We start from the raw sequence: 23,418 nt of genomic DNA on the forward strand, positions 1-23,418 counted from the left end.
GGATAGAACAAGTTTAGGTGTGTTTGCTGAAGGGCTACCAGGGCATCCTTGGAAATGTAGGAAGTCACAAAGAAGAAGGTGGATGTGGCACGTCTGGGAAACGTTTGATGGTTTGTCCGGTGATTGCAATGGATTATCTCCCTCTTTGAAAACATGTATTGCTCTGAACCTCCCAGAGATCATCTGCCGATCAAACTGTGTGGACAGTACTTTGACACCTTTGGTTGTCTTTTTGAGTTTCTGTAGGTGGCGCTCTTTCCTTTTCATGATCAGCCATAGCGGCTAATGGATATTGCTAACTGCCTCGTATGTATTCTCAAACATACATATCTCTGCTCAAACTGTGCAAAAAGTACTCTTTTTTTTTAAAGCTCCGTAAATAATTGATTCATGATAAGAAGGTCTGGGTTACCATCTGGGCAAACTGGGTATCTGCTCAGGACAGACCCAGATTCACTTGATATCATTTGGTTTTGATTATTTGCCTAACAGCAAATTTGTTTGAAAAAAAACTTTGAAGCACAATATCATCTACGGCTGGTCCTGCATTATCAGATATAATTTTAGTTTATATTGTCCGCACGGGATGCATATTTCCAAAATTGTGATCAACAGGATTAGCATGATACACGCATATAAATACTGGTTTTACTGGATTTAATATCAATTTGGAGGTGGCAAAGTGCATATGCACAGTGTATACTGGGCAGCAGGTGGGGGTTATAGGGGCCCAGCAGCCCCAGGGCCTCTTAACAGATTAATCTGGTCCTTCAACGGGTTAATCTGGCCCTTTAATGGGTTCATTTGGCCCTTTGGTTAATAATTGTTTATAAGCGTTTATACACCCTGTTCTCACCACCAACTTGTCACATATGGACACTTAGTCAGGACCCCTTCTCAACTCTTTGTAGGGCAATGGGTATCCCTTTAGTGTCATTGTTCAACATGCAAACTTGTCGAATAGACTTCTATAGACAGCCCATTCTCACTCTCAATGGGTCACATGACATGGTACAGAAGAGCAAGAAAACTCCACAGGTGGAGGAGGTTTGGGTGGTTGGATGGGTCAAGCACAGGACGTTCACCCTTGGTTGACTTGGGTTTGTGTCTCATGAGTTGGCAGGCTTTATTTTGAAAGTCTAGCTGGCTGTTGCTGACCGGATGCTGCATATTTATTATTGCTAACCTGATGGCAAAGCCGTGCTCATTGAAAAATAAGACTAAAGGGGAGACCAGGGCCTTAGAAAGTGATGCCAAGGGGTCCTGATCAAGCATCTCAGTGTTTCGAGTTGAGAGGCAGAGTGTGTCGATTCATATGTAAAAGCTGTGATTTATTAATCATATTTTAATTTGCATATTGTTGCTGTGCTAACATATCTTTAATAATTCTACCACTGTGTGGCGCTAAATTCCAAAATTTTCAGATCTTACACATAGTGCTTCTAAAAACTGTGCGGATGTCACTGGATTAAATAAAAAATCTGGCATGTTTGAAATACGTGTTTTGGCTTGTAAGCATTCAGAGAGACTCTGTGGGTTGTGGCCTGCCGCTGCAGCAGACACAGCAGCGAGTACCTACCTTCCCTCAGTCACAAATTACACCACTCGATGCATAACTTACCAGGTACTAAGATTCTGTCATTAGCAGCATTGACCGCAGGCAACATAATCAATACAATAATATGAAATCATGCTACACATAAAATGGACTGTTTACGAGTGCAGCCTCATCAGATGTGCTGTTCAGCATGCTATCATCTCTGATTGTGATTAAACCTGCCTTTAATGCTAAGGGTGTACATACAGTATGGCTCAGGAGGAAAGATACCCAACTCATCTTTGGACCAGAGCTTCATTCAAATCCAGCCAAGGTCAGTCGACATTTGATTTTTCATTTCAGACATAAAACATGCAGGTTTTAAATGTAACCTCTTTCCTTTTTCAAGACAAACTTCCTAAAAGGTGTTTTTATTCCGTTTTTTTTTTCAAAATCATGAAAGCAACTGAAGGATTTTTTTTTTTTTGCAGTTGCTGACCTGGTGGCTTCCTCTTAGTGTTTCCAATACAACAGTCAGCTTGCTGCAAGAATACTAATATCTCCTGATACTGTTAACACCAATATGATATTTCAACCCAAACTGCAACTGGGTCTCACCTCTTTATTCAGGATTAAGTGTGTCAAAGAGGGACCAAAACCTCACCAAAAGCAGTAATAATTAATGCTAGATTAGTGCTGATATGCCACAAATTGTTGTTATTCTGATCAATATATCAAACCCACATATTCAGATCAGGCATTGCAACATCTGTGTGAACTGTCTGATGCATCTGAACCCATCTGAACACATGGAGCTCAACCAGGATTGTCCAGCTCATGTTTCATGTCATTAAAACCTCTGATATGATTCTTCCAAGAATTTAAACTCACATATTTCTCGATTCTTGTTGTTTTTTCCACACATTTGTAAACATAATGTGAACTCTGAATATTTAGACTTTCTTTATTGTCGCAATATCAGTACATGTAAACGACAACATTGCATCACTTCAGGGAAAACACACGAAAGAAACACACGCGCGCGCACAGGTCTTACTTGAACTTTGCAAGAGTGCAAAACTGAGTGTAGGTCTTGAGGGAACAGGAAACGACTTCCCTCCTCCCCCTTCAATTCTGGCCCCCCTCCCCTGTTCCTCCCCCTCCTCCGCTCCTCTCCTCCTCCTCCTCCTCCAGCTCCACGCTATAGCAGCGAACTAGGCAGGCCAACTTGCAGAGTGCAGCTCAGCCTCGACAGCGGCTGCTTCCCACTGGGGGTCTTCGGAGAGCATCGCACTCCCATGTGCGCTGCCGTGCCCGTTGGATGTTGAAATCGCGCCGCGCGCCTCGCCAGGAGCCACCATGTCCAATCCGACCCACGACCCGTTCTACTCGTCTCCTTTCGGACCCTTCTACAGGAGACACTCGCCCTACATGGTCCAGCCCGAGTATCGGATCTACGAGATGAACAAGCGGCTGCAGGCGCGCACAGAGGTGAGCCGACCGGAGATAACCGCGGCACGGTCCCGTTTAGGTTGCGGTACTGGTGGGAGGGTAGCGGGCTGTGGAGGTCCGGTGCGGGGAGGAGGGGAGAGAGAAGGGGGAGAGGGAGAGAGGGAGAGAGAGGGGCTCAGGTCAGCATGAAGGTCTGTCAATCAGGAGACGTGGATGATGCCAAAGTGCCAAACATTCCTGAGGTGAAAGTAAACAGGCTCCGGTGTGTCGTCTGCGCTGCAAGAAATCTCATCCTCTGGAGTGACGAGTCCTACAATCCAACATTTAAGTGAGAGAAGGATGAAACGTGGAGGAGATGCTTTCACGTGGCCAATTAGCCTGTTTAAAATGCATGACTTCAGTGTCACATATATGAGCCGAGTGATCCACCTGAGGGAGGCATCACTTGTTAACAATAAAAACTAACAATCAGGTGGGAACATACGGAACAGTTTAAAAGGTGAATCAAGATTTTAAGACTTTTCTTGCACTCTTGTATATCAGAGGAGAAAGTTACATCCTATGTAAACAAAACACAGTGAGGAATGGAAGGGGGGGGGGGGGGGGGGGGGATTTAAAAATGATGATAGAGGTGCATAAGACAGTTCAAGTCTAACCAGGCTGCATAGACTGAGGCAAAGAAGCCTTTTCACGTGCATTTGAGTCATTTGCATACATTTCCATATCGCCTGGTTTTTGCATATTTGCATACTGTGTTCGGTTAAAAAACCGCAACAGCTCGAGCCCTAACAAGAATGTGGAGAGTTTGCCTGGTGAAGTGTTTGTGGTGAAACTGTTAAAGCAGAATAACGTGTCCCATGATTCACGATCCGCCTCTGCCTTCCTGGATGGAGTTTTCTCAATGAAAGTGACCCCGCTCGCAAAATCAAATGGTCTCGATATAATTGCTTGAGGGGGAATTAATTTCACGTCAGTTTGCTGATGTTTCAACTACTTGGGCGCTCAGCGAGTGTGGCGTTCAGTGTCATTCAGACTAAACCTTTGGCGATCCCACTGTGAATTATATAGCGAGCATCTGTCTTCAGCATCTGTTCTGTGAGCGCAAACGTGTAAATCTGCGGATAAAAAGTTCAGTCAACATGTCTGCTGCTCCTCGCAAGGCACCTTCAGGGGAACAGACAGCAGCGACATGCAGTAAAAAACGTCGTTTAGCAGCGTGACTTCACTTTTTGGAACTTTAAATGTCAAGACTGCAGCTAATTATTATTTACATTATCCATTCATTGACCAGTTGTTTCTTAATGGATTAATTCATCATTTGGTCTGTAGAATGTCAGCAAATAGCCAAAAAAAATGCCCATCATGGTGACCTCTAAAAATGTCCAAAACCAAAAGATATTCACTTTATTATTACAGATGAACCAGAAAATATTAACAAATGAGAGGCTGGAACAAAAATTGTAACTTTCTTTCAAAATAGGTGCTGATTAATCAATCTGTCAATTGAATCGGCTGTTAATCGACTCCTTGTTTTAGCTCTAAATATCACTTTTTTAAAAATAATGTGACTTCTGGTTTCCATTGGAGGCTTCAATGCTGGAATTAGGTTCCCACTGAGACATTAAAAACGGAAGTGTTTTGGATAAATATGTCATAATTAAATGACATGATGTGAATTTTTTTTTGCATTCATTTTGGAAATTCAGTTTTCAGGCTGGAATCCAGCTGCAGCTCACTGCAGCAGAATGATGCTGAGTTTCCGAAAGAGGAACTCGCAACTTTAAGCAGACCAAGGCAATGTTGCTGAGATGCAACGGCCCGGTCTGATGCATTATTCATACGGAGTGGTCCAAGCCCCAGTGGACCTCAACTCCCGTACCACACATGCCCAGACACCAAGTGCAATCACCATGCACACTCACACACACACACACACACACATGCACAAAGTCACAGGCATGCATGTGTACGTACACAGACATAACAGGACATGTGCACGCATGTCAACGTGCCAGCAGACGTGTGTCCGGCACAAACAAACATGCAATTGATAGAATACATGGATGAGTTTCATGATGTGAGCATGTTATATAGACACACGCCAGTTTAAACCATTACCTTCATCTCCTCAGACTAAATTATAAAATTGCATAATAATGTAACTAGGCTTTTGTTCCGGTTGGTGTTCGTAGCATCTTCAAAGCTTCAGATTTCTTCCTTTCTTTCCTCAGCAGCAGGAGTGTATATTATGTCTTCTCTTTAACGTTGTGGTTATTGTTTGATTAAAACGCAGGTGGTGAATATAATGAGGAAGAAGTAGTGTCTTACAGCGGGAAATTAATGCATCGAGTTTTGCAATTTGTTTGCATCCAGATGTGCCATACTGCTCAGTTCGGGCTTTTAGCTAAATTATATAGCAATTATCCCCGTGAATGCAGAAGTATAGCCATCAATTTACACAAACCTATTGCATGTGAAAAAATATTTGAGGCAGGGAAAAAGATTGTAATGGAAATCTCCCTTGAACGGGCTTCATATATAATGTCTAATTGTCTCTCTAAGACAGATAAGGGAAATTGTGCAAAGATATTGTATATGCTTGATGAAACAGACTTACTGAAGCTGTTTACTTCCTGGAGAGCGAGGTTAGCTGCCGGTTCCTTAATGATGATGCGTGGCTGAAGGGTCATTCTGCTGCTTCTTTTATCACTGAGCCACCGCGCAGTCCATCTCCTATAAGATGTCTTTAAAAGTCAGCTCACATTTAGAAACGGGGCCATGTCAGTATCAGTGCGGGGTCAGGATGATGTTGTTACAAAACAGGAAGTTTGGGATGTTTCGTGCACACACACACACACACACACACACACAAAATCTGGATTCCATTAGAAGAAAATAGCTGAATTGTCCTGCTGGATAGTTTCTTGAATATTTCATCAAGGTTTTGCTGCGAGCAGCTGTTGCAGATCCATATCCTTCTGTGTCTGATAGAAAGTGCTGGCGGTGAACGGACGCTTCGAGTATCAGTTTGGCTAAGTTTAAAAGTATATTACAATATCAACCACTGTGATTTGTTGACATTTGCTTTACTTCCTCGTTGGTTGAGATCCCGCAGACCACACTGCTGCTGAAGGTAACAAAGTACAGAAATGAGCACAAAGCTTTGTTCTTACACCAAATGTGGAAATATTAAACGTTTTCTATGTTGTATGGGCTGTACATGAACAAATATATTATTATTTTGACCAGTATGTTGCACTACACAGTGACTTTATTGATGGTTTTGGTTAGTTGGACTCCCTGTTAGTCCTTATGGACAAACTGTTGGAAAGCTCCAATAACAAAAGTACAAATTGACTCATTTGGGATTTGGGAGGATAGTGCTCCATTTAAAGTATTATAAACACCAAAAACAAATAAAGAGCAAAGAGCACACACATTAAAAAAGTGTTTTATCGTGTTTTTCAGCTGACAGAAATAATGCAGCATTTTATGTTGAAGACATTTGAAACATGTCATGAAATTAGGAAAAGTCACAAAGTACCAAAGTGATCAAACAATGCTCAGTGTCTAAGCTGTTAACAAGGGCAAACTGAACATTAGGGTCAAACAAATCCATTTAGACTTTATATTATGAGCAGGGGCTTCTTTTGTTGTTGTCTTGTTGTAGAAGACAAGTAGGATCTCATACCCATCCAAAGAACATATGATATGAACTTTTTCTGGCAGATTTAAGTGTGAAGAGACATATTAAACCCATTCTTTGGCTGGATTTGTGGCCAGATTTTGTTGATCCAGTCAAAACCATTTCAAGCTTGCGAATAGCGGTCTTGTCAGAACTATCATCCAAGTAAAGACGCTTAATATGGTGAATGGACAGCCATTGTTAAGGGTAAGAATTGCTCCGAGGATACTTAACATCGTGCTTGCTGGCGGGCCGTCATAGCAAAATGACTCACTGTAGTTTGCATTCCCGTCGTTCCAAGTAGTTTCTTAACGGGGGAACTGACTAAGCCTCAGTATGACACCGCCTTTTAGGAAAGTGTTGAAGGAGTCGACTGAAGTCATTCCTCTGTTAGAAACTCTTCCATTTGTCTTATTCATGAGTGTGCTTTTGAATTTGCTTGGCTGGTGGTGCAACTGCCGCTCACACTGGCAGGCGCAGGACTCAAGGACTTGACACTTGGAGGAGACTTACCCCCAGAGGAAGTTATAGCCTGTACGAGTATAAGTGACATCTATAACAAAAGCTTTATGCAGTTAATCCTGCGGGAGCAGAATGACACGTTGTTCGAATTAGAGACGTGTTATCTTACATGCAGTATTGTTGCACGGACTGGAACTTTTAGTGGACAGTGTTTGCAGCATTGCGTCTCTCTTTTAAAATCCAGAGAAAGGATTTTTACCATGGAAAAAAATCCACCCTCAAATGCTGTTGTGCCATTATAGGCAGTTAAGAGTCAATTTTGGTGATGCTCAGTGCATTAGAGAGGTTGTTTTATGGTGTTTCGTAGTTTACTTTTGGGTGCACACATTATCTCATCTATATGTCTGTTTCCTACAACCGTCCGGATGAAAAAACATGAAGTGTTTGCTTTTAGCTATGAGGTGTACGTGCAGATGGAGAGAGTGGCGGTGTAGTAAAGCGCCGCAACTAATGATTACTTTCATTATCTGTTAATGAATTAGTCAATGAATCAGAATGTCAATAAAATCTCAGGAAATTGTGAAAAATCCCAGTTTCTTTGCATCCAAGGTGATGTTTTCAAATGTTTTGTTTGGTCTGACTAACAGTCAAACACACAGAGAGGAAATCTGTAAATCTTCACGCTGGAGGAGCTGCAACCAGGGAGTTTTCTTTAAAACATCACATTGATGATTAATTAATTATTAAAGTAGTTGCCAAATAATTTTCTGAAAATTGACTCATCCAATAGTCAACTAAATCCTTTCATCTTTACTGTATGGATGATGATATTAGGATTACGACTAATTGTGATTTTTTTTAATGATGAATCTGCAGATTATTTTCTCAATGAGACATTTCGCTGTGAAGGGTCACACAGCACAAAGCCTAGGTGACGTCTTTAAATCTCTGCACGACAAAAATATTCAGTTCAGTGTCTCATGAAGTGAAGAAAAGCCACAACTGTTCAGAAATGAGAAGCTGCAGTCACAGAGTGTTTGGTGTTTTTGCTGGAATTGACTTTTGATGATGATTCATCATTCATCAAAATAGTTGCGGAATAGTTTTCTTTCAATCCACTTCAGTTAATCAACTAATTATTTTTGCTTTATTATAGTGATGATCATGTCTCCCTTTGTGAGCTGAAACACTAATACTGATGATTGTATGATTCCAGTCAAGTTTCATCGTCGATCAAATACGTCTCTTTTTGGCCCCTTAATAAAACAAATAGTTTGATTTGAATAGTTTGACACGGAAGCACTGTTTTCTGTTCCCTCTCTGTAACGACCTTTTCACCTGCCATGCACTCAGAAGCACACATGGAAATAAGGAGGAATAAAACCTAACGACACAATAAGTCCTGTGTGTTTGTCTGGGATCAGCACTCACCTTTGAACTGATAACTGTGCTGCAGCTTAAACAGTCCTGCTCCTGTGATGACACGGGGTCTGTTTCTATCCCAACCTTATTACCTGCTCCATTCATACTTATTACCTGCCTGGCTGTATTTCTGCACCGGGCTGACTGCTATCCCATTACCTTCATTTTACACAATGTGAACCCGCTGTGACCTGGCAATCTAAACAGGCTTTGATGTGGATTTGATGCTATGCATACGGTGTGACCACATTGTTTCTGCGCTGTCGCTCGGGGGGCACTGGCCTTGCCGTACGGAGGCAGCTGCGATGATTTGTGGGGGAATTTGACACTTAAGCGTATGCAAATGAGGCAGCGGATTAACATTCAGAGGAGGAGCTTGGTTGACCTCAGCCGGTGTAAGGCCATTAGCATAGAAGACATTAATATTCAGCAGAAGAGAGCGGGGACACAGAATAACACTGTAAGTAAAACTACAACACAGAGGGTGAAACAGAAGGAAAACAAAAGCAGTTTAATGGAGGCGCCATAATAATACCCACAGGGCTGCGTTCGGGAACCTCTCTGCTGCTGCTGACAGTGGGTCTAATGGTCACCCACTTCCTCAGTGGATAGACATGCAATCAGTAACAGTGATTGGCAGGCCATTCATTGGATTCTTGTGTCTATTGCACATAGTTAGTCTCATTCTCATTATTCAAATGGGCCCACAGACCTGACTCATTGGCTCAACTATGGAACTGGAAAAACTGGAGTGTTCATTATGGCAAAATCCCTTGTTCCTGCGAGGGGCAAAGTGGATCTGTTCCCATCAGCACTACGTGTCAGATTGACATGAATAGGCTTATGATGTAGAGGTCAAGTTGGCACTGAGCTGCAAGGTTCACAGAGAGGGATTAAAGATGAGCCACCAACACACCGAGAACACAGCCGCAGATTTCTTTTACTGACAATCTGCATTCACGAGAAGTTTCTACTTCACAAGACATTAGAAGTTCAAATGCTGATTTTAATTATTGATCAGTCTGACGATTATTTTCAGTCTCAGTCTTTGGTTCATAATTTGTCAGAAAATAGTGAAAAATCACAATTTCTCAGAGCCCAAGATGCTGCCTTCAGATTGTTTGTTTTCAACAGTCCAAAGAGATCATATTTACTATCATATTAGACAAATACACATATAACATTTGAACATTTTCTGTCTGAAAACTGAATTGAATAATGAATAATCACAACTGATTGATTGATAATTGACTAGTCCATTATAGACATGTCAAAGAAAGAGATCCATCTTTATTTCCAGCTACACTCAATGTTTAAAAAAAACAAAACAAAACAAGATTTCATGTAAGACTCCATCTATTCGATCAGCTGAAATCCCAAACTGAGGATGCAGAAGAGACGAGCCTGTTTTTTGTTTATTTTCTTGGATGCCCATTGGCTTCTGCCATAGCAGTTGCTAATCATCCAGGGCTCCGCACATTAAAACACATCCAAATAAAACATGAATACAATCGTGAAAGCGAGATCCAAAAGCAAAAAAAAAAAGATTAAACAAAGCAGCTAACCCTAAAACAACACAACCGAATCAATAACAACAGAAAACTATGAATAATATAATATAATCATATGCTTCAAATATCCCAGATCATATAAACAAAATAAAGGCAAAGAGTGAGTCAAACAAATACAAATGACCACTAATAATGACAACAACACAGCTACATTTAAGAACACTGCCATTCCTGAGATTCATGGAATTAAGAAAAAATATCTGCAACTGTTTTGATAATCAATTAATTATTGTTATTAGTATATGCTTTGAGTTATTTTTTTTACCAAAAATGCCAAAGTTCCAGCTTTTGAGGAGCTGCTGCTTCTGTTTGTCTCATGCCATAGTTCATTGAGTGTCTCTGGGTTTAAACGTGTTGTTCGGATAAAACAAGTAGTTTAATGGCATCGTCATCTCAGGCTTCAGGAAATCAATATTTTCTGACATTTTACAGACCAAACAAATAATCTATGTAGAGAATGTAAGCAGATATTTTGCATTTCTCATGTCTTTAGCATAAAGCATCAAAGTTCAGCATCGCAGGATTTGTGCTGAGCTTTTCATAATTTCTTTCAAAAAATGCATGAAACAAACCTTCCGTGCGACCCCGAGACATTTCGACATTTTTTAAAGAAGCAGGACTCGCTAAGATGTGTAAATGCTTGGTAGCACAGACATTTTTTGCAGTGTACGTGTGTGAAACTGGCTGAGAGTAATTACCAGAAAGGTGTTGAACATCACAGTGCCCTTATCTGAACCATTACTGTTGGATTTATCTACCATCAGGGAAAACAAGCCAGCCACTGTAGGTATCACTGAAAAGGCTTTGCATGTGTCACGACTGAGTTTTAATCTTTTTGTTAATGACGTGAGAGGGAACAAACGGCTTTATAATCAATTATTAAAGCATATTATAGGTGTTTAGAAGTTGTTTTCAATTAAAACCACCCTCAGTGATACAGGAAATCTTCACAGCTGACCAGTATGATACAAGTATTGATTGGGCGGTGCTGATTTTAACATGGTCCATTAAATTATCAGATACCTTTAAATCAAAGATCATCATTTATGCTCCCTCTCATTCACCTAACAGCAAAAACAACCAAAGCAGCGGAGAATAAGTCCTGAATAAGTCGACAGCGTTTGTTATTTCCTTGGCCAGGACTGACTAAACAGCATTATTATTTATTTATTATTATTATTATATCAGCCGAGTCTGGAATATGTGTTGTTATTATGATTCACAGACTTATTGACAATGAACAGACATCTGCTTTTGTGGGCCTGTAAAATGTTTCTCAGAGCTTTTACATTAAAAACAAAAACATTTTATATTTTCATAATGCCGCCAGTCACTGAAAGGACTGAATAACATTAGCTTCTGGCTGCATCCCCCTCACTAAATTAAAGCATAATACCGCTAAAAGGTGAGTGGACAGGCTGATAGTTTTGAAAAGAAGGGGAAAAGTAACCTTAAAATAATAAATAATCCTTAGAAAACTAGTGGTCATTACTGTTAGCTGATTACCTTCCGGCCGTTTATCATTTCATCCCTTATAAAGCTGCTTTTTGGTGTGAAATCACTGAGTAGAGACACAAAGAACAAAATCATACATTAAATGCAGTTTTTATTGTTGGTTGGTTCACTCTCATAGTGTCATTTTGGGGCACTGTTTTCAGCAAAAAAACCCCTCTAAAAACCAACATTTCCAGCACGAAATGACAGTCAACATTAGTGACTAGTTGGTGAAGGAGCGGAGCATTTCAAAATATAGCAGCTATCAGCCAGCCATTTCCCTCAGTAGATGGTAGAGACCAAAAACAGAGCTAAAAGAGAGTGAATACTGCATTTACGTTCATCAGGTGAATGACTATCTGCTTTGTCCCTGCTGGATGTGTAAATAAGCGACTGGTAGCTAACAACTGCTGTGTTCACGGCTTGTTTGCACTGCCCCCAAGTGGCCAAAAAAACAAACAGTTATTGCAGGTTTAATGTAAGCGACCCATTAATAAATAAAACCCTGACCATTAGTGATACACCTAAAAAACATGCCCAATAAAACAATCAATTGGCAGGAAAAGAAGGCTAAAAATTAACAGTTAAACAGTATATATATATGACATGAAATCTCACAAACTACATATGACGAAAACACAACCCTTATCTCAGGAAACAATGCAGTTACACATGTCATTCAGGCGTTTCACGGCTGAGGGTATGAAAGGCAGTATAAATGGATCTTTGGAGTATTTTGGCACTCCTCACCAGTCCCTTCACGCACGTTTTAGACTGGTGAAAACATCAGACAGGGAATGACCTTCAAATTGAAGTATGGTTTGAACATTCCTCCTCGTTCTTTCCTCGAAAACCCTTTCTAGTGAATCACGAGTCAAATCTATTAGAGGCAGCCTTGTGAAATCAAATATTTCAATAAAATCTGACATTCATTTGTGTTGTAAGCTCTGTGTTTTCCCTCAGTGTCAAAGCAATGGAGTTATATGTATGTCTATGTACATGTAGTATATGTGGGATGTTGTCATTTATGAAGTTTCATTCATTAAAATCAAATATATTTTTGGTCAATTGTACAATTTAAAAAGCTTGTTGCTTTGGTTTTCTAATTGAGAAATTCATTGAGTTATCATATTTTTCTTATTAAACTAAGATTCACAATTCGTACAGTATAAATACTGATTGCATATTCACACAATCATCTCATTTCACCATGTTGGTCCAGTAACGTTACACCGTGCATGGGATGCTCTGAGAGTTTGTTCCCAGAAAATCATACGAAGAAAAAAGAAAACAAGTTCTCCGGTCAAACAATGAGTCAGTCACATCCAGCAGGATGCTCGGACAATAGACCCACCTTTTTCCTGGCCCTTTCCCATGGTTCCTTCCAGGCTGCACTGTCGCTCAGATAACAGAGGAGACAGACGGGCCTGTAGTCCGTCTATGTCCTGTTGTTCTCTCTCCCCGATGTGGTTAGATAGTCCGTCCTGAAGCGAAGAGGTCACATGCTGGATTCTTGCCTACAGACGATGTGTTGAAGGGTGCTTGAGTGAGACACTGAAACCTGCCTTGAGGGTTGTTTTTAAAGGTCCGCTGTGTGAAATTTAGTGGGACCTATTGGCAGAATATGGCAGGAATGCACTATAATATTCATAAGTATGTTTTTATTAGCGTTTAATAACCTGAAAGCAAGAATCCTGTTCTCGTTTCCTTAGAATGAGCTCTTTGTATCACAGAGGGAGTAGGTCCTCTTCCACGGAGTCCACCATGTTTCTACAGTAGCCCAAATAGGACAAACCAAACTCTGGTTTTAGTGGGCGTCTTTTGTGACTTTTGTGGCCACCGTAGGTTTTCCTGCACACATGGAAAGACAGGGGTGAGGTGAGGGCACCGGTCATTTAAAACTGTACAGGTATAACACACAATGCATGAAACTGCAGTTTAAACAGCATCTAGATTCTGAAATTTTACTGCACCTTTTTATGGCAGAGCGCAAAATTAAATGATAAAACTAACTTTTTGTTGCTGCCCTCTACAGCGACACATATAAGCATTTCTGTATGGACAGATTAGCTTGTCTTCTCACTAAACTGTCACACACAGTTGGAAAAATAAATGTGTTTCATGATCTGACAAAGCTGTGGTGAAGGTTTGGTGAGGGTTAGGCACAAAAACTACTTGGTAAGATTTAGGGAAAGATCATGGTTTATGTTAAAATTACTACTTTGTTCAGGATAATCGCCATCGTGGTTACAATAATGATCACTTGGTTAAGGTTAAGGAATGACTGCAGTCATGGTTAAAGGGAACCAAAATTGAATTCTATTGGTAGGAAATGGGAAACAAATGGGTCTCTCATTTTAAAGTCCAGTGTTTTATTGAGCCATCCATCATCCACCACAGTCTCACTTGGACATGAACATATGCCGATTTGGGGGATATGATGAAGTGACTAACTCTGTCATGTTTCTCGGGAGGGCAGCCTCGTTTTTTTGTTGTTTATTGTTCCTTTTCCAAGAATTGTTTGAAGGATTGTGTGTTTGTAGGTAAAGTTGGCCGTGATCAAACTTTACTGGGCTGTATCTCCAGCATATTTCAGTTTCTAGCTGAAGTGATGACAAGCTACAGGAACATTTTTGGTCAAAAATATGCACACTTTTAGTTGAAAGTCCTAATTGTCCATCATCCTTTACTTTTCCTTTTTGCCTCTTCTATGCTGTTTAAACTGGAAGGGGGTGGACTTCATTTCCATACAGACACACAACAAGCTGGCCCAAGGAGATTTACTTTAGTCCTTTAAAATTGATTTGCTTTGATGCCACACAGCTTGTAGAGAGCAGTGTAACTTGTGCTGTATACTTATATTAAAGCTTAGAATATTTCATCATTGAGCAGAAAAAAGCGCAGCACAAGATACAGTGAACATGGAGGAGACACACTGTACTTCAGATTAGTTACACCAGGAGCCAGCCTCCGCTCTGCGCCGGTTTCTGGGTGTTTCGTCATTTTGCTGATCAGCTGTTTGAATCCTTGATGTAGTTTAGTGTTTTTCTTGTTACACAAACTTAACTATTCTGAATAAATAATGAATGGACAGAATATTACAGGCCTGGACTGTTTTCAGTCACTTGTTCATTCTCTGTGTACAATTGCTGAGCATATATACTCTTCTCCAGCAACCGAATGTTCCAGCCATGAATATGAACTAGCGATCCTTCAGTCAGTCACAAGCTCTTTGCCAAAACATCCTGCATGCAGCCAACTGTCCGCGCTACTGAAGTGTCATTAAGCAAGACGCTCAACACCTCTGGTAGAATTGCACTGAGAGGATCTGATTTTCATATCAAGAAATTCATCATCATTATTCTTATTCTGGCACCTTAAAAAATGCTGGTTTGTAATGATTATTGCAGATCATTGATAGAACATTTGATTCATTTCTAATCCAGTGTTTCCACGTTCACTGTCGCCCTTCATGTGAACTCTGATACATATATTTTTCTCTGTAGTCAGTAGATAGCATGTTCATAGCATGGCAATGTCCAGGCTTTAACACAATGAGGAACAACAACTGCTGTACAGATAAAGGCTGAACTGCATCAGACACATAAACAAATTGAACAAATTGAAATGTTTTTGGTGGAGTTAAAAATCACACCTTATTAACCAAGATATGTATGAATATTGTAGCAGTTAACCACAATTTTATCATATATATCTTCAAATAGCAAGGCTGGTTAGGTAATAAATTAGAAATATAACACTTTATACTCCAATCAGGTGAGAATATATAGAATGAAAACTTTAGCTTGCTCATTTGAAAAGATTAAAATGGATATAGATATAGAAAAATTGCAATATTCAGCAAAATGAATATGGATGTAACTTTTTTTTAATATTGTTTAGCACTGAGGAAACAAACAGTAGATCAGACTGATGAGCAACAGGTGAGGATGTGTTTAAGGTAGCAGCTAACTATCGTGACACGACTCCAGACCACATCGACTTAAACGGAACAATATGTGAGGATGTGATGAAATCCAGTATTGATTGAGCTTCTTGTTAGGCGCTGGGAGGAAGTGTGCTGTGTACTGATTGTTTGTAGGTCTAATTAGCCCAGCAGTGGAGAGCACAGGCTGGACGGGTAGTGTGTCCAAGTCAGAACCTGAATCCTCACCCTTCTTTTCATTTTAATTTCTCATGGGGGAAGTGAATAGTTTCACACCTTTGCTTTATCATTCATGCATTTTGTTATTGTTTTTATTGTTTTCATACTTATTGTTTGTTGTCACTTAACTTGGTGCCATTATCATGGGTCTCTGCTGGTGATATTGACTTACTTCTGCTTGTCTTCATTGAGGCGAGGTGTTTATTGAACCTGTGCACGTTGCAGTTTTCTTTTTCTTTAATTAAATTTATATATTGTATGTTTTAATTTAGGAAGCGTCAGAGTTCTCAGAGAGTCCCACAGTGATATCTTCAAATAGCCTGTTTTGTCTGACCAACGGTCCGAAAACCCAAAGGTATTGAATTTACAACTGTATAAACAGAGAAAAACCACAAATCCTCTAATGCTTCCCAAGGTGGAGGTCGAGACCACTCAAGGGGGTGCAAGATAAATCTGAGGGGTCACCAGATGATTAATAAGTAATAAGTCTTCTCCATGAAATTGTTTCTTTTTTAATTTTTTTTTTTTTTATTTTGTAAAATATTGGATAGTTTTGCTGCTTCGGGACTCTAAAAATTATCCAAACTAAACAATCTGAAAAGGAAAAAAAAAATGCTTGCATAGAAATCTGTAATGTTTGATGAAGGGCCACAAAAAGGTTTTGAACTATACCCCTGTGACTTCACTGACTGTGAATGATTGAATGATCAGACCTGTTTTCACTTTACTGTTGATCTGACTGATTAATACATTCAGGTGTAGTTATTTGCTGTTTTCAACACTGACACTGTGCTGACATTCATTTTTCACTCAGTGTTTATCTTGATCTTGTCCTTCAGCAGGACAGTGATATTATAGCTGTTGTGGGGATCAATCCTGCAACCTCCTGGGTAAAAGCCAGTCGTGCTGAACGCATGCTGAAGTCATGAAAGTTTCCTGCATTAAAACAGCAGACAAACAACTTCTGTGTATCAATCTCAACCTTAAATCTGTAGTGTAACACAAACAGTGGTCTCCGACTGCTGCTTGTAACTTCTGACACAAAGAAAGAGAGAGAGCAGGAACAAAGCAAATTGGCAGACGTGCAATTAAAACGTGGGAAGTTCTTCACTGACTTCATTTATAGAGAGAAAGTTCATTCCTGGTGAACGTGCAGTGGCTTCAAGGGCAATGACTTTTTTCCCCTGCTGCATTCATTTGCTCCTCATTTGCATAATGCTTGGCTGGTGGCTGTAATGTGGCCAAATGCAGCAACATGTTAAGTTTGCATTCCATAAAAACACTTAAGAACAAAGAGGATAAACTGCTCTGATGTCAAACATTAGTGCGCACTGAGTCTGATATGATTAAAGTGGTGTTGTCTATGTAGTCTAAAGCAGTGGTTCATGTACTTTGTCATCCAAAGGACCCTTAAATAGAAACAGTACCTGTGTGGGACAGAATTCATAATGCAGTGCTGAGAAAAACCAATTTCTTAGGCAAGCCAGTCTTACGTTCTGTGCTTTTGTGGGACCAACACTAAATGCAGAGCTGTAACACTTCTGTTCATTAGTGCTTTAAAGAGTGATTGTTTTTTTTATCTGTTAATCTTCTGAAGAATGGAAAAGAGCCCTAAGAAAGTCCTAGAGCCTAGGTTCCTATCATCAAATTGCTTTTGAGATAGATAACATTTTATTTTTTTGTACATTTTTTGCTTGTTAAATTAAACTTAAATGATCTCCTATCAGAATTGTTGTCAGATTAATCATCTGTGGACCGACTAATTGATGAATCAAGTAATTATTTCAGCAACTGAATTAAATATGAAAACATTTTTAATATTCTTTAATTGGTATTAAAATTTGAATTAGCATAGAGATCTACTTCAAAAATCTGAATACCTAATAATGAACATTTCAGACGTAAAGTAAACTGCTGTAGCAGAGTGTTTGGCACTGCCACAAAACTCAAGATAATCACGATTGTGGAGAGGAAGTGTGACTTTCTCCAGAAAAATTAATAGATTTATTAGACTTCTATTTAAAATGTTGCACCTTTCAACGGCTCTCACCATGCAATCAAACAAAAGCTAACTTGCTAAAGATCCTTTTGAAGCATCTAGAGACTCTTTGGTTCTGTTAAGTTGTTATGCTCCCCACTAACCTGAGGCTGTTTGAATCTTTGACAACAGTAAAACTTCCTTGGCCCACCAGTCAGCCGGGCTACATGCTATTCAGGAGCTGAATGGGGTTTCAGACATTGGTAATTCTCCAAGGTCAGGCCCCAGACACGCCTACACTCTTGGAGGCTTTTCTGCCACAAGAGGCTGGAAGCAACGAAAAAAATACAGACTAACAAAAGCTTGCTGGGAAAATGGTTCATGTTAAACATAGAGACATTAGTGGTTTATGGACTGTTAGATAGAGTGAGGGAAGAAAATGGTGATCTTCTTTTATGTGGCTGGGTGAATGCACACAATATCTATGCAGCGAATAAAGATGCATGTACTCTGAGTACGTACTGCTGTATAGGTGTGAGTATATTTGTGTATAGATGCATATACTGTGTGCAGGGTGCAGCTGTGTGCTTTTCTGTCCAGTAAAACTTCTTTGTGTTTTCTGTTGCCATGTGTCATCTGCCTATCCATCCTGTACGGACATTTCTATATGCGTGGACTTAACCCTCAGCTCTGTTGCTATTTACTGAGGATCCTCCTATGCTGTCCCTCCAATCCTCTGGATTTCCTGTAAATCCCCAGGGCCTGGCCAGCACTGGTGATTTGTGGTCGCCTAGTGGGCAATTGACACATTGATAAATCCCCCCCAGATGAGGTGCGATCTGTTTGAATCAATAGAGCCTTATCGGCTGACGGCCGTCACGGCTGCGACCATGTCGGTTCACCTCGGGTCCCTCGGAGTCGGCCTGATTTGTAGCATTTGACAATAAACATTGTCACGGCACGTGGTTCGTCAGAGAGTCCGCGGGTGTAAATGAAAGCAGGACGTTTTCTGTCAGCCAGCAGCTGCAGAGACGACGGGAGACAGACAGTGAGAGGGAGTTGGATGTAAAGAGAGATAGGCAGAGATAAAACAAAAAAAGGCTGATGGGATAGTGGAGGACAGAACAGTGCAGCCTTCTTTTTTCATAGTAAATATGTGTTATTTACAAGTTTCTAACCTGAAAGCAATGACAGAATAGAAGGAAAGCTCCTAACATTCCCTGCAGTAAAGGAGGGATTGAAATTGAGGACAACATCCACGGCACCATGAGCCTCCAGTGTGGCTTGTTCAGCTTCAGCCAGAGGATTCATATGGCTTGTGTCCACTGGCTCGGCTTTAGCTGTACTCCGGACCGCCTGGCTCAGATCCAGCTTCTCCTCTGTCTTTAGATCCGGGCCAAACCTGGCCGGTCCACGGCTCAGCCAGCCACGTTTTACAACTTGGCAAGACGCTGTCCAAAAGCTGCCCAAAAGCTCCAGTTTGGAGAATTAATGGTTACTGATTCTAAATAGACTGTCCCCTGCATATAATGGAAAGGTTTTGAACAACATTTAGCTTTATTAGCTAGCACTTCTAAATGCATATTTAATTTACAAAATAGGTGCTTTGGAGAACAGCAATGAAACTGCCAAGTGCCATTTGTTTTATTTTGTGAATGCTGAAAGTAAATGCTGTTCATGTCGCATGAAATGTGCTTGTTATTTTCAGATTTCTCTTTTGTCTGGCTGGGAGCCTTTTCAACAGAGACACAAACTAAACCATATCATCTATGGTTGGACCCTGCTGACACTGCTGTCAGCTCTGCTCTTTGTGAAATACATGCTCTTTTTGGGTGGTTGTAGGCCTGAGCCAAATATCAGTAGACTGCCAAAATGAACTGCATGGAGTTAGTACAGAAAATATTGTGTTGTGAAAAGCTTTACTTTCAGGAAAACACTTGAAAACATGTAAAAAAAAAAAAAAAACAATTTGAAAATCATAGTAAAAGTGAGTCTAAGATACCATATTGGAAAGCAGTGGTCACTGTGAGTGAAACACTGTTTAAATCCGAACGAGGGGAAGGTTAACTAACCCTCTTCTGTAAAACTGAAGAAGAGGGATTTAAGGAAGACAGTATTGTGTAAAACAGAGTGTGGGAGCTTAAGTAAAACACTTTCCATTAAAACAGTAAGAGGAAGCTTAATGAACACCAGCGTCTATAAAACAGAGAGATGGGAGCCCTCAGGATGACAGCGGCTGAAAAAAATTTATCTCCAGCACTAAATCCAGGCAGTTTATGTCAAAATTGGGATCACACTTTTTCATGAAATCGTCTAACCTGTTTTAGCAACAGGATAAATTCAACAGTCAATGAAGCCACTGTTTTGTGCACCAGAAAAGAAATGTGATTGGTGAACTTTAAGAATAAAACAGAAAATATTCTGTGTTTTTCTTATTGTCAAATGCCATAAAAACCGAAATAAACAAATGCATTCCATTATCAAGTAAGTAAAAGTAGTATTACTACACTATAAAAACATTAAAAGTACAAGTCTTGCCTTTAACAGTTGGTTAAAAAGCAGCAAAATACAAAATTATATTATTATTATTTTCTTTTATTATTAAAAGTATCAAATTAAAGTAGGTTACTCAGGTGGTAGGTGGTTGAATAGCTCCTGCCACAGTCTCATATTGTAATACTGGCTTATAATTACTGATGCATTGCTGTTTAAGCAGCAATTTAATGCTGTAGCAGGTTAAGGTGGAGCTAATTTTGACTATATACTGTTGGGTACATCAAATTTTACAAGCTCTGTAGGCCTGTGTAAAATCAGAGTGTGCAAATTATCTACAGTACATCTGATTAATGCAGTGTAGTCTATTCGTACCCGTTGATGTCCTGTGAACGTTGGAGCTTTTATTTTGAAAGTCTAGTGTCGGCAGGAAGTACCGAGAAGAGACTATCAAAGACAAATGCCGTTTTTTTGTTTGAAAGTGTTGTAGTTAGGGTTTGTTTGGCACCTGGCTGATAGTGGCACAAGGTCTGTGAGTATTTCATTTCACACTGCATTTGATATTCAGTGACATTATAGCGTTTTTCCATAGCTGTAAAGCTAAGTAAGTCTGTGTGAGCTAGCAAGACTGCTATATTAGCTCAATGCACCTGATTTCTGCAGTGTTTAGCGGTCAATTAACATTTGCTAGCCGGAAGCTGAAAGTGTATGGCAAAGTATGGTTAATTTAAGGTGGTTAAAGCTGCATTTTATGTGTGATTTTGAGTTAGGTAACTAGCTAGCTAAGCTATGTTGACCTCTAGCATCTTATTGTCATTAGAAAAAGTTTAGTGTAGTTAAATAAAAATAGCTAGTTCATGACTTAATGATACAAATAGTAGAGATTGTGGTTGAATATTATTGGAAGATTAGGCATGCTATGCTATAGTATACAACTATATTAAAAGATGATGATTATGATTTTTTGTTACTACCACCACAGGTGTGTTCATGGAGCTTCAGAAACATAACCATAGTGCTTTTTTTCATCATTAAAGCTTTTGTTAACCATCATGATGCTTCATTACAAACATGATGGCCACTGTTGGTTATTATGAGTCAATCCCACAATAGTCACTAGTGCACCACATATGTATGAATCCATGGTTTAAATGTTTTAAACGCTCTGTCTCCAGTTGGGACAAACAGAGATATTGTTTGTTTTGGCCTCTCGATGGGATTTGTTGATAATCAGAAAAATATAGGACAATATCAGCCTTATCCTTTAATGCTAAATATAGAAGGTATTTATCACAAGAGGGGTTTTAATCTCGGGCCATGTTACTCTTTTTTTATGTAATTAGAACCAGTTCAAGGAGCAGAATATAGAAATGAACGTCACAGAGCAGGATAATCCATAGTTGCACAGTGAGATCATGGAGAGCTGCTGCTGCTGTGTGTGTGTGTATGTGTGTCCTGTTCACCATTCGCTTGGCTGTCAATCCCAGCAGTTCCCGCCCTCTGATGGTACTGGATTATGGGTTGAACTCAATCTGAATGCAGAGTAGCACCAGTCTGTTTCCCTTTCTCTCTCTCTCTCTGTCTGTCTGTTTAGTCCTGGTGTGTCACTCTTCTCTGTCCATCTCTCTAAAATAGATGTATGCACATGAAACAGACACCACACACATGCTGGCTGTTCACACCTGCTGGTTCTCACAGTATGACACAGTCAGTCAAACGCACATGCGGCAGCTCACGCAGTTGGTTCCCAGTGGACATCTGGTCAGTGGCACATGTGCATACACAGAGAATACCCTGGCATGCATCCACACATCTTTTTGTTGTGAGGGTTGGTGATGTATTTTTGAAGTGTTCCATCATTTATGCAATTACACTGAATGACCTAACGGGAGCGCTATAATTATTGGTTTTCATGCCAAACATGATGATTTCATTGAGCAGTCCATTTTTTGATGAAACTTGGAGCATTGACATACTTGTGTCAGTTGTATGATGATGCAATTGCTAGTGGTAATCTTGTTCTATGAAGAACAAATCTTAGCCTTCCAATATGCCTCATAATTATTAAAACTGCCTATTGACTGTCCAGCTGGATGAAGGTCCAGGTCCAGGTCTTCTTAGCCACATCTCTTACTCTTTGCATCAGACGCATCATGTTTGAGACACATTGACCTGCAGGGCGCTCCGGTCGCTGCTTATTGGGCTTGACACTGCTCGATGGTGACAACGCTAATTGTCAACATCTGGGAAGTGCTTGCCGTCCCTCAGCCCTGCGCAGAATGAAACGTAGTGATCTGTCATAACGTGTCAGTGGAAATTAGCATCAGTCAAACATCAGTGGGTGGAAGAGGGAGGGCAGGGGGAGTGGGGGTTGTCCCGCCAACATTATCTGAGGTTTTCGCGAGGAGGGGGGAAGAGGGTGAACGGCTGTTAGGGAAGTAATTTCAGGGCAAAGAGGTTTACATGAATGTGTTTCCTCAGAGAGTCGCTGTCCCTGCTGTGAGAAGATGACTGCTGTTTCTGTTGCTTATCACAACTGCTAGCACTTGTACTACAACTGCTACTACTAATAGTACCACTTATACCTCTACAATTACTGCTACAACTAGCATTATTATTGCTACTATTACTACTGTTACTGTTGCTGCTACTAAAGCTACTAGTCGACTGCTTGTGTCACAACTACTATTATAAATAATGCAATAATTATAAAATATAGTCATAATAATAAACTTCATATGTATAGCAGCTTTCATATAAAGAAACAGCCCTTTGAACAGTTACTATTGCTGCTGTTACAGTTGTGTTGTTGGTACCACAGCTTCTACTAGTAGACTACTATACTAATACAAATCCCACTACATCTGGGGCTACTACAACCACTACTACTAGTCTACTAGTACTGTTATACTAAAGCTAGAACTACTCTTAATGATGCTGCTACTTTTACTTCTACTAATACCACTAGTGCTACAACAGGTACCATAACTGTACATAACTGTTGGTATTACTGCTCAAACTACTCTTACTGTTACTACGGCTACTATTTGTCTAACTATTATTACTGCTTCTTTTAGTGATACTGTTACTAATTGGCTGCTACAACTGTTATAATTACCACAACTATTGCTTCTGGCAATAATGCTGTCACTTCTCTGC

At 40.1% G+C, this 23,418-nt stretch overlaps 1 protein-coding gene across 4 annotated transcripts in view; it reads left to right on the forward strand.

Annotated features, from left to right (window-relative positions):
- Positions 1–2,792: 2,792 nt before the first annotated feature.
- Positions 2,793–23,418, forward strand: part of ldb2a (LIM domain binding 2a) — an 87,211-nt gene continuing 66,585 nt past the window's right edge. For all 4 annotated transcript variants that reach the window (XM_041943946.1, XM_041943948.1, XM_041943949.1 and 1 more), the window contains exon 1: positions 2,793–3,028. In XM_041943946.1, the coding sequence (XP_041799880.1) occupies positions 2,897–3,028 (132 nt within the window). In that variant the 5' untranslated portion in view covers positions 2,793–2,896. The remainder of the gene's footprint in view (positions 3,029–23,418) is intronic.

Source organism: Chelmon rostratus, chromosome 9 (genome assembly GCF_017976325.1).
Source record: "Chelmon rostratus isolate fCheRos1 chromosome 9, fCheRos1.pri, whole genome shotgun sequence".
Lineage (NCBI taxonomy): Eukaryota > Metazoa > Chordata > Actinopteri > Chaetodontiformes > Chaetodontidae > Chelmon > Chelmon rostratus.